The sequence below is a fragment of the Ursus arctos genome, unplaced genomic scaffold (assembly GCF_023065955.2).
Source record: "Ursus arctos isolate Adak ecotype North America unplaced genomic scaffold, UrsArc2.0 scaffold_16, whole genome shotgun sequence".
Taxonomy (NCBI): domain Eukaryota; kingdom Metazoa; phylum Chordata; class Mammalia; order Carnivora; family Ursidae; genus Ursus; species Ursus arctos.
The window spans coordinates 25,379,839-25,391,991 of NW_026622830.1; the positions used below are offsets into that span (position 1 = coordinate 25,379,839).

The window sequence follows — 12,153 nt, forward strand, 5'->3', positions numbered from 1 at the left end:
CTAAACCTTGAGGAAAACTTGCAGGAATATGGCTGGGGGCAAACCCATCATGAGTTTAAAAACAATTCTGCGAGTTACAAGCATAAATGTTAGTTTTACTGTTAAAATTGTGTGTGTCTGTGTACAGATATACACACACACATTACATGGCAGTTTTTTAAACATTTTTTGTAATGGCAAAAGAATCTTTTTAAAACTGAAATTCTGTACAATACCCAAATATAGGAAATAGATAAAAAGACAGGGGCGATAGTTTGCAGCCACCACGCCCAGGGAACCCAGCATGGGGCCAAGGTTCATAAGATCGCAGGGACTATAAAAGCCAAAGACAGCAGCGATGTACCTCTCTTCACACAACGTAGGGACCAAGGGCAGCAACGCCTCCACGACACCATGAGACGCCGTCCTAACCGGAACTACCACTGCTGAGAATCACCGAGGGACCACGACACTCCACAACCTGGGCCAAGGCATCCGGAGCCCAGCCCCACCGCGCTGCGCACACCGCCAGGAGAGCACTTACCTGCAGACCAAGCGCTGCCGCTCCGTAGGACGAAGGCCCGGGGTCGAAGAAGAGGAGGAGACATCGCTCAAGGACAGAGAAGCGTTGCTTGATCCCCGCCTGGCTTCTTTACATGGGGCCCCAGGGCCACTGTTGTCAACAGCGTACAGGACGACATCAAATAGGAATGCCCCCACAGAACAGTGACCTAAAATTGACTCAGTGACCAAACAGGCAAACCTCCCTTTACTCAGGGAGGAGAAGGGGAGAACACGCTGAGCGAAATAAATCAATCAGAGAAAGACAATTCTATGAGCTCACTCATGTGGAATTTAAGAAACAAAACAGAGGAGCATAGGGGAAGGGAGGGAAAAATAAGACCAAATCAGAGAGGGAGACAAACCATAAGAGACTCTTAACTCTAGGAAACAGGGTTGCTGGAGGGGAGGGGAGTGGTGGGATGGGGTACCTGGGTGACGGGCATTACGGAGCCCACGTGATGTAATGAGCACTGGGTGTTTTATGCAGCTGATGAATCACTAACTCTGCCTCTGAAACTAATACACTATATGTTAATTAACTGAATTTAAATAAAAAAAAATAAAATTATGATGCACTAGGGAAGCCCAGTTTACCAGAAACCTAAGAATCCTTTGTAAAGTCCTCGCTCCCTCCTCGATCTTTATATAAACCCAGATTTTATTAGGTTTATTACCAGTCAGGGGGCTCTGAAATGAGGGGTCCCAGCTGCCTAAGGAGCAGATGAGCCTTCTGAAATAGTTCGCACGACTTCCCGTGAAGTGCATTCCTGGGAGAGGAGGTCCGGAGCTTCCGTCGGGCTCTCCAAGGAGTCTGTGTTCCCAGAAAGGTTAAGAGCCACTGCACAGAGAGCGGTCTCTTTGTCGCTTTGATTTTCCTTATAGGGCTTTTGTCTACATCTTTTGGTAGTTAGTCCGGGTTTTCAGACTGATGCACGGAGACAAGAGGAAGCGCGGGAGCACTGTCAACATTTGGTTTCAGGTCTTGGTCTCTAAGGTCACAAAGTGCACTCTCCCCATCAGTGTAGACGGGGCCCGCACAGAAGCACAACACAGCCTGCGCCACCTCCCCTCGGGAGGCAAGCGGGCAGCGCCCTGGTCCCCCGAGGCCCCTATCACAAGCGGGCTCCTCTATCGAGCGCACGCACCCCCACGCAGCCCTCTCAAGCAGGATCGGACTCAAGAGCAGGATGGACCTAAAAGCGTCATGATGCTCAGCAGGCCAATAAAACAACGTCCTCTCCATATTCTGCACGTTAGTAGGGTTTCCTCGTCTGTTAGATCATGAGTGAAACGGTCTCCCCTGCCAGGACTCAGTCTCTAAACTTAGGACGCGACAACTGTAGCGTGAGGCCGAGCGCCAGATGTCTGGTGAGAGGCCGCGCCACCGCTCAGCGCACATGGCCCACTCCCCACAGCCATCGTCTGGGCCAAGGGGCAGGCAGGTGGCAGGAGCCACACAGACTTGCACTCCGAGCCAGGCAGCCACTGCCCTGACCAGATGCGAGCTCGGTCTGGAGCGCCTTCACCGCCGGACGAGTCTGCGAACTAGGAAGTACTGTCCCCATCCAGGGACGAGAGCGCGGGCGGGGAGCTGAATGGCCGGGGCCACAGGGCCTGCCCGCAAACCCCACCGCACCCCACGGCAGCTTGCTGCCTCCCTGATGAGCTCCCAGCCCTGGATCCTAACGCATTCTCAGCTCCCGAGGACAAGCTGGCAGGGGCTGTGCCACAACGGCACCAGTACACGCACAGCGTCGCCACTAGGAGGCTGCCCAGTCACCGCAGAGCCACCGAAGCCGCTTCTCCAGCGGCACTTCCGGGCCCTAGAAGCTACTGCACCGCAGAGAGCCTCTCACCAGCTCACAGGGGCCAAGCGCACACACCCGTGTTCTCATTCAGCTGTACTTCCCGCGGGCTTTTTGTTTTAGTTCTGGCTTATTTCTACACTAGGGTAGTTTCTGCTAAGCCCAGAATCACGCACATAAGTACTCCAGGTAGGTCTGGGGACTGCAGCCTGTCACCCTCAGGCCCACCACGCAAGTATCTGGCCCCTCCCGGCTGCCTGCTGTGCAGAGAGGCACTTGTGTTGACAGGCTCCTCAAGGTCGGGACTGGTCACCACCCCCACGGATCACCAGCCATCAGGAATCTCTTGGGCAGTGTGTCTCCGTGGGCCAGCTGCGATAGGCACCCTCACCGCTCTCATGAGATTTCTGCTCCCAGTCTAGGGGTCTGCTCGCCATGCCCAGGGTCTAAAGGCCACCAAAAGTGGCAAGTCGGGCCTTCAGCACTAACCTCACAGAAGAAGAGCTCCCAGGCCGAGAACACGGGCTCTGGAACCAAGGTGAAGCGAGCTGGCTTCTGTACTGCTGGCCTTCCTTCCTAGCCCAGCAGGGCGGCCACACAAGACGACGGAGACCACAAGCGCAGGCTGTACAGGTTTATTTTTCCAAAACCACAAGAGACATACAAGGGCAGAGCTTTCCCTGGACAGCCCCACGGACCAGACCAGTTTCCACCTGTAGCCTAGAGGCCACCAAAGGTCACGGCAGAAGAGGATCACACACACCCGGGCCTCTGCTCCCTGTCTTTGGTAAACAGACTCTGCAAGTTGACAACTCGGACTTGGCCAATACTGCATTGACATCACCACGTGACTGCCACCTTCTCACCCATGCTTCCGATGACAAAAATGCCACAGTGGATGAAATGGGGGTGGGGGAGAGGTCTTTCAGGTGAAACGAGACTTGCTGAGGTCACACCAATTTTCTACTTCACACAGAAGCACTCACACAGGGAGACCAAAGTCAAAAAGGAGGGCTCTCAACTCTGCAAAGAGTCGAGGTGTAAGAAATAAGGCAGGAAGCAAGGCGAGGGAAGACAACTACGGAGACGTCTACGTGCTGGAGGTGTGTGGGGAGAGAGGCGGGCAACAGGCGGGCAACAGGCGTGGCTGTTTCTTCCCCAACCTGCTGTCAAAAGTACATCAGATGGTCCCAGGTACTGCTGAAGGTGGGAACCCTGGAGCCCGATCTGGAAAGCCTGCTTGGGGCTGCCCAGGGCACTCACCCTTGACTCCAGGGCACTTAACACTGGTGGCGGCGATTTGTCACGTATGGTAGTGAGCGGCCAGTGGAAGGTCGGAAGAGAGGAGACGTGAGGGGCGAGAGACACGTCTGCTCGGCAGAGCGCGGGCGGGCTGGCCGTGGCTCTGCAGGCCACGGCGGGTCCACCGGGTGACCAGGACAGGGCACTGGGCCATGCTGGCAGATCACAAGTCAGTCGCTCCACCATCCTGTCGGGCAGCACAGCACGTGGCGGCTCTGACACCGGCGGAGAGAAGCACACCACTTTAATGCGATGACGCCGGAGACGGATAGTAAGGGAGAGACACTCGTGTTCTCTGTACAATACATCCATTTACAGAATCGGCCAGTACTGTGTACAACATATAAATACATGATAAAACATTAGAGGTGCATAGAGCATACTTACAGAAGCCAAAAAGTTCACTTTATACATCCAAGGATAAAGAGTTAAAAATATAAAAATAAGAAACACACACTGCTTTGAAATGTAAAATGACTTTCACATACACAGGTGCGTGGAGATGCCCACTCCCATCGAGTCCAAAGTGACAGGGAGGGTGTCAAGCAGAGGAATTCACCTGCCAAACTTCTGGACATCTGACTCACAAGGTCTACAGATGGCATTTTAAGAGGAAAGACAAACCAATGCCCAGCCCCATGGTCCTGCGGGACAGTGCATTGCACCGAGACAGGAAAAGTCCTAAATTTGCTTCAGCAACAGAACCAAAGGTCAAACTGGCTCCTGTCAACTGGCAAATGACTGAACTGTGACCCTGAGGTCAACAGGTGCTTGGGCCCCCTGGTGGGCACTGCTGGGAGTTACTTTAACCCTGTGCTGGCTTCCCCAGCCATCGGCTTCCCCCAGAGGGAGTAGCAGAAGGGAAGATGGCAGGGAGGGGGCAGTGGAAGACTGACATGCCTACTCAGTTCGGGCAGGTTAGTTCCCTTGATGGGGAACACAACCTTCTTTCTTCAGTTTCAAGTCCCTCTGGGTGTCAAGGCAGGCTCCCCACGCCACACCAGGCTCTGTCTGCATGAGAGCTCAAGCTGGCCAGCCGGCCCTGGGCAGCCCAATGAGTTGCCCAGCAGGAAACCCTTCCAGCAGGACCGGAAGGGCTGATAAGTTGACAGAGGGGCTTTAGCACTATAAATTTTAGGGAGGGGCCAGAGTGTTCTTGCCTGGAGAAACAGAGTCTATTATATCAATGATATTCTGTATACAGATGTAGGATCAATCATTATCAAAATACGCACACTAAATATACAACTTTTCCCATGGCCATAATTTATTATCTCACCACAAGGCACAATACACAGAGTTTCGAGGGTCCAATACAGTCATCGTGACAGAACGCACCACAGCCTTGACACATGATCATGGCTTTCAGGCTGCACGCACACTGGAGCGAGATGCTTTCCACCGTGCTGCTGTCGGTGAACATCTGCAAGGAAAGGGACGCGCTGTGGCTCGCACCAAAGTTTGCTCTGTGGCTCAGCTGCACTACACTTCCAGCAAGGCCTTTGGGAAAGGAGGGGGAGCTGGAGGAATAATTAAAGCTGGTGGAACTTAGCTGGAGTTTGGAAAGCTTCCCATAAAATGCCTGTTTGATATTGAGTTGGGAGGGGATGGAGGAAGGCTCCAGAGGCTGACCAGGCCCTTTCCCAGGCTCTCGGGGCAATTTCCAGAAGGGCAGGTCAAGGACAAAGGGCATCCCTTGCAAGTGATCCACTAGCTCCCGAGGACCAGGCCCAGTGGCATTTCTGTTCTCGGCATTTGCCTTGAGAGGACCGCCCCCAAAAATCTTCTCATTCTTGCCGCCGCCAACAGATCCAGGTGGTGGCTTTGGAGCCCAGTCCTCTCTAGCGGTCTGTACCCCACCGGACACAGAGTTTTTGCTTGGCCCCAACTTCCGACTGGGAAAACCGGGAGGGGCATCGGCCGGTAGTGGCATTGGCTCCACGGGTCTGGGGCGCTGAAGGGCTGCAGCCTCATTCCTGGGGCCAAAGAGCTTCTTCCCTTGGCCTCCAGCACTGTTCTGATTACCCAGGGCCCAACCTGTCTGATTGGGATCCAAGGAGACTGCGTGTGGAGATGAGAAACAAGGGGCTCTCGAGGTAGTGAGATTTCCTAGACTTCTGCCTGGGGCAGCATTTGAATTACCGCCCTGGGACATGTCACGGGCTTCCTTCTGATCTTCCAAACTAGCAGGAGAGAACCGCTCTTTGGAATCCACTTCTTCCACTTTCCCAGAGGGAGCCGTCAGCTCTGTCCCTGGATAGAGGGAGTCTAGACTTGGGACTGTCTTGGAAGTCTTCTGGGGTGCTCCAGGAGCCTGCGTGGGCTCCAGCCTGGCAAGACCAGTGCTTACTTCACAGCTCTCAGGCAGAAGAGGCTCCTTTGAAGCTCTTAAAGAACGGGGGCTGCTCTTGCCAACCGCACAACTGTTTTCTGCCGAATCCTGCAAAGATCCCACTCCCAGGGAGCCGCCAAGGCTCTGCTCTTTCATAAGCGGGAGTCGTGGGGATTCAGGTTTGCTGGTGCCCTGGGTTGGAGGAAGAACCTTCTCTAGGGGCAAGCTGCCCTGCAGCAACTGCATCACGAGTGGGTTCGTGGCCTCCACTGAGGACCCAGGCCTGCCCAAAGACATGAGCCTCGGCTGGTATTCGGTGCTGGCCAGCAGCAGAGAATCTGGAATCTTTTGGGGGACTGCACATACACGAGACACCCAGCTTTGAGGAGTAGCCATGCTGTCTGTCCTTGTAACCAGACTCCGGTCAGCATTCACTTTGGAGAGTGAGGCAGAGTGGTTCCAATTGCGTTTCTCATCTGTGTCCGCCACCAAGGCTCTCTTCACCACGGTGGCCTCACTGGGGTCAGCCTCGCTGCTGTCCTCAGACAGGTGGCCTTCAAAGTCAGAAGCCGTGTCTGTGGACTCGCCATGAGGACTCAGTGCTTCAGAGTCTCCATTGATTTTCAACTTTTCACCTTCCACCAGTTTGCGGTCACTGCCAGCACCGTCATCAGCGCACCCTTGAGATGGCACTGTCCAGAGCAAAGGGAAGTGGTTAGGGGGGTCTAGCCCCTCCCCAGCTGTCAAATCCCCAAGTAACGCAGGAATGAGGGGGGCAGCTTTCTCCCACTCTTCCACGGCCTGGGGCTCAACAGATGGGACACGTTTCCTGGAGTCTGGTCCAGGCTGTCCCACTGCCTCATCCTCTGGTAGGCCAGGCACCCAAAGAGCAGCACCATCAGAAACGAGGACCTCAGTTGTCAAGTCTTCTTGTCTAGTAGCACTTTCCCTTGTGGGTGGGCATGAATCACCAAGTCCTAATTCCTCATCACACGGTCTATCCTTCAGGCAACCAGCCAATGGCAGTTCAGTGGCGGAACTAGGAGTCACATTCACAGGATCCTTCATGGTGGGGTTACTGTCTCGGTCTAGAACCTGGCCAGGTCCTCCTTCCAATACAACATCCCCCACTGGAGACTGCACAGGACCACTCTCTGGGGGAAGACAGGGTCCTCGATCCTCACCATCACTTTCCCACGAGGTGGTACGAGATTCATGTTCAGTTCTAACATCCAGATGCAACGCAGGCTGCTCAACTAATCTCTCCGGGGCCGGGGTTTGGGAGGACAGTGGGGGCAAAGCCTGGCATGGCTGGTCCCCAGTGGGAGCAATGGGGAGTTGAGAGGTATCCTTCAGCCCACTTGTGAGGACATCTGGAACCCTCTGCCGTGGGCAGCTCTCCTCCTTTCTGAGAGCAATCAGGTCCTCTCTCCTGGCTCTGGACAAGGCAGGCCCAGCCTGGATGTGCTCCCCATTCAGAGGACAAGGCGGCAGTAGTTGTGTTCGCTGTAGATCTGACGCACACTCTCCAGGGGTGCCCGGGGTTCCACTGGGCTCAGGGTGGCCACAGGCCTCACCACCATCACCACTGCCGCCGCCTCTGCCACCTCCCTCATCGGTGGCCCCGCCGCCACCTCCACCCGGGCCACCCCCCCCTCCGATGGCAGTGGTGGCCGCCTCTCGATGACAGTGGTGGCCTCTCGCCCCTCGGACTTGCAGAGCACGGGCTTTAATGTCTGCGAGGGTCCTGGCACCAGTCCAGCCCCGGCAGGAGGACTCCGTGATGGGGATGATGCGGGGGCATATCTGGTAAGTGGGCTGACCTTTAACCACCCAGGGTGGTTTGATACGTGAAAGTTGAATCTGCAAGAGAAGAAGTGGAAAACAGTTTTAATTGACTGGGTGATGTGACCTAGAAACTGTACAGCTAAACCAAGATTCTAGTAGGTTAGGGGGAGAATCAAATAATTTCCTTTAAAAACGAAATAATGGCGGTAAAATGGCTGTCCGTGACACCACACCATTCTGAGACGACTCCGCTCAAGGGCCGTCGTATACCATGCTTCTAAATTTAATTTCTGGTGGGATGTGTGAGACACTGCGCAAAGAATCTACCACCACCTAATAAAAGATTTAAAAACCCCAAAGGATTCTGACCTCCAGACAGAACTTCAACAGAGTGAACAAAGCAGCGAGGAAGAAAAGAACCTTATCCCCTGACCATCAAGTCAGTCTCATGAATGGCTCTCTTGTACAGGGCTCTACACGCTCACATAATTAACACAAGCGCCCGGAGCCTTCTGTCTCCGCAAAGGGGCTCGGCACATCTCCTGACCCTCAAGGGGAACCTGGCCCCAGGACAGCCAGGAATCAAACAGCCTCCTACCCGGATGGGCGGGACTTTGGGCTCCTCTTTGGTGGGCTGTGGCTTTTCGGCGTGAACACTTTCAATTGTGTTACGAAAGGACTGACGATCTTCAAGCCGGGGCTTCTTTTCGGGAAAGGATGTGGAGGCCGCCTGCTCAAAGGACTTCCTCTTCTGATCCTTGGGTTCCTGATCCGCAGTCTCCTGAGGCAAGCTGGGAATCCTGTCTGGAGACACGGAGGCGCGTGCCAGGTCGCCTGGATCAGTCTGCGTCCGGGAAGCCACAGGCTGGGTCAGGAATTCGGCACTCTCTGGGTCGGGTGCTACAGAGGCCGTGCCAGGCAGATGAGGGCTGCCTGCCTCTGCCGAGTCGCTCTCGGCCTCCCCATCCTTGTAGAGGGGGATGTCTGGTGCCACAGACTGTGTGTCTTTAGCGACCCCTGCTTGTTCTGACTCCTGCTTTTTGTACAGATTCCTTCTGGCTCTGGTTCGGAGATCCGGCCGAGAGCGTTTCTTGAAATGCCCATCTCGCTGCCGGGTGGCTGGACCACGCTGTGGCCGTGCTGATTCTCCTGGGACACGCAAGTCACTCTTGATGTCAGCCTCCTCATGGCCCACATTCTGATGCAATGACTCTTCTTTGGTCAAACCCAATCTGCAAACCAAACTCACACCATCAGTTACAGGGCAGAGAGAGCATGCCTATTTTACTGTAGCTGTTAGATATCTCAGAACAAAATAAATCTGAGCTACATGCCACTACCCATAGGAAAATGTATGTTAGCTTTCCTACGAATGGCGTTAAGCTAAACAAGCCGGGTAAGCCACCGCGGCCAACCTGTGCTCGCCCCGGATGCTGGCGTGCACGACTCACACAGCATCTGCTTCTCTGCCCCCCAAAGCCCAGACCAGGACTCGCAGCACCAAGGGCCTTACTTCTGTCCATAGTAGTCTTCAAAGAACTTTTCTTTCCACTGTTCCACCTTCTTTTCCTTCTCCATTTCCTGTCGGATCCTGACCTGCATCTCATGAGTGAATTCGCCTAAAGAGAAAGAAAGCTTTTGGAGTGTGTGCATTCAGGATACTACAGTCTGTCTTATGGAAAGCCAAATCTTGCAATTCCACCACATCAGGACTTTTCAAAATACACAGGAGTTTGGTGGGCGTGGAGCTCTTTTTTTCCTTAACCCTACCTCCTTTGCGCTCATTCCTGTCTCCTCCAGAGCCACAGCATGCTCACGGTCATGACAGAACATGTCCACGATGAGGGAAATTTACTTTTCCCTCGGATAATCAGTCTCCAACAACAAGCAACACACTGATCAACCAAAAGAGCAAAATGGAAACAAACAAAAGAACCATTCTTTCTCCCTGTGCAGAAAAAGGTTAACAGAGCAGGCCCGATGGCTTATTCTTGGAAAGGCCTGCTTACAAGGTTGGCCCTTGGCTGACATCTGGGAGCTTGGATTTCAGGAGGGTTCCCACCCCCCTAACTGACATGAATGGCTTACTGTGCCTAAACTGTTTATGCAAACAAGATGGTTTATGGCGAGCACCTGCTTTCCTTCGGGGAATCTGGAATCTGGTTATGTGCCAGGCAGAGGCTTCCCACACAATCAGCTCTGAGTTAAAAAAAAAAAAAAAAAAAAACACAAAACCTGGGTACCAAGTCTCTAACGAGCTTCCCCAGCAGATTACATTTCACACGTGCTGTCACAACTCATTGCTGGGAAAACTGAGCACATCCTGTGTGACTCCTCTGGGAGAGGACGCTGGAAGCTTGCGCCTGGTTTCCCTGGACCTCGCCCCAAGCGTCTTTTCCCTTTGCTGATTTTGCTCCGTATTCCTTCACTGGGATAAATCACAGCCATGAGTACAACTACAGGAAGAGTCCTGTGAGGCCTGAGTACAACGGCAGGAGTCCTGTGAGTCCTCCTAGTGAATCATCAAACCTAGAGAGAGTCTTAGGGACTCCCAGCACACTCCCCACGTAGCTTCCCCATAAAATTAAATTAAGAGAAGCCGACGGTCACTCCAAGTGGCAGTGTCTAAAAAGACAGAGCACCTGGTAGAACCCAACACGTAAGTCAATGCCACGGCACAGTCCCCTCCGCCCATCTAGACGACACCAGGATTGCTGGAAAGACCAGGAGTTTAGAGCGCTAATGATGAGGTGGTGATGCAGGTGGACACATACACTCAGAACAGCAGAAGCCCAAACACTCTGTACCTTCTCGAAAGCTACAGAGCACACTAACAGCCCCCACACTCGGCAGTACTGTGAGGAAAGCCTGCCTTACACTAAAGACCCTCTGGGAAAAAAAGGGAAAGAGAACTGGTGCAAAATGAATGTCTGGGTTTTAAATACCAAGGACAAGTGACACCACACACGGGAGGTACCTCTCAAGCCGTCTCAGAACATCCACTCACCATCAGCCAGGCGTTCCCGCCAGCTCTGAGCTGCGTGAGTGAAAAACTCATTATTCAGTGCGCTGCTGCTGAGACGCAGTAGGCCATCTGTCCCCACCTAGAAGGATCAAGGCGAAAAGCACAATAAAGAAACTCGGAAAGCGAACAGAAGCCCACCCAGAGAGAGGCGAAGAGGCAGCTCCCCATCTGCACCTGTCTGTCCACTTCAGGCAGGAGGAAGAGGAGCTGCTGCTGGAAGTGGGCTGGCAGGGCATGGAAGGTCCGAGAGTTTATCAGGGCCCGGAGGTTGGTGTTGACAAGAATGGACCCAGGCGTCTCAAAATCTATCTCTTCCCCTCTGTTGCGCTTCATCTGACCTGTGATTTTGAAGCAGCAAGAAGCAAGGTATAGATATTCAGCTTTTCAAAGCAAAAGAGCAAATGCCAACTGAGGGAAAAATTTTAGTGGCCGCACCCGAACTACCCAGAACTTAATCTGCGCACACATCCAGTCCACCCAGACCTACGCATCACGATTAATTCTGTCCAGGAGGTTACGGTTGTTGCCATCAAACCCAAGAGAACACTTGGGCCTGCATCCTCTCAGAGAAGACTCTGTACCGGGCTGTGACACAGGCTAAAGAGGACACTCTTCCCCAAGAAAAGCAGGCAGGGGGCAGGCTGTGATGTGAGCCTCCCTCCAAAGCTGGAGAACAGGCTCCACAAAGCCAACTGGAGAAACGATGGTGGCTGTCTAAAAGCGAATCTCGTTAGCATTCTACAGGAAACTCTGCAGAAGCCTTCCCTGAGCAGGGTAGAGAGCTATGACCTCCACACAGAAAGGCAGAAGGCTGTTTAAAGCCACTGAGATATCAACAGATATCTCTCACAGAAACCTCAGCAAATGTTACTTTTATTTGAAAAAATCACTTAGAATAGAGACCTATGAGACCTTAAGATTAAGCACTGCTGATGAGTTGGAAAAGCAGCAAGACAGCAAACCCAGTTCTCACTTGGGCAATAGTTCATTCTAATTTTCAGAAGCCAAAGCCAGTCTTCTTAATGGTTTCATGTAGCCCATCTACAAATGACCAGCATGTGGGCTTTGAGAAATGAATCCTGGCCTAGCAAACAGCATACTGGCCTTGCAAATAGCCCTACTGAGGGGTGGGAGGAGCATGCTAATGAACTTGTCTGCAACCTCAAACTCAACAGACTTCCTTCCACTCAATGTTATGACTAGGCTAGAAAAAAGGGTGCCTGAACGAAACTTTGGATGTGAAGAACAAACATGACAGGATGCTACCATAGAAAGAAAACGGATGCTGGAATTCTTCACTGAGCAGCTCAGAAGCAATTTTCACTCACCCACTTACTAAGCCGTACCAAAGCAGGCAT

The 12,153-nt window shown here is 53.1% G+C and overlaps 1 protein-coding gene across 4 annotated transcripts in view; it reads right to left on the reverse strand.

Annotated features, from left to right (window-relative positions):
- Window positions 1-2,968: 2,968 nt before the first annotated feature.
- Window positions 2,969-12,153, reverse strand: part of ASXL1 (ASXL transcriptional regulator 1) — a 75,670-nt gene continuing 66,485 nt past the window's right edge. For 2 of the 4 annotated variants that reach the window (XM_026503265.4, XM_057312597.1), the window contains 6 exons: window positions 10,970-11,133; window positions 10,778-10,874; window positions 9,904-9,969; window positions 9,284-9,389; window positions 8,369-9,002; window positions 2,969-7,845 (listed from right to left, as the gene is read on the reverse strand). In XM_026503265.4, the coding sequence (XP_026359050.2) occupies window positions 4,921-7,845; window positions 8,369-9,002; window positions 9,284-9,389; window positions 9,904-9,969; window positions 10,778-10,874; window positions 10,970-11,133 (3,992 nt within the window). In that variant the 3' untranslated portion in view covers window positions 2,969-4,920. The remainder of the gene's footprint in view (window positions 7,846-8,368; window positions 9,003-9,283; window positions 9,390-9,903; window positions 9,970-10,777; window positions 10,875-10,969; window positions 11,134-12,153) is intronic. The other 2 variants (XM_057312598.1, XM_026503267.4) reach the window with 1 other exon arrangement.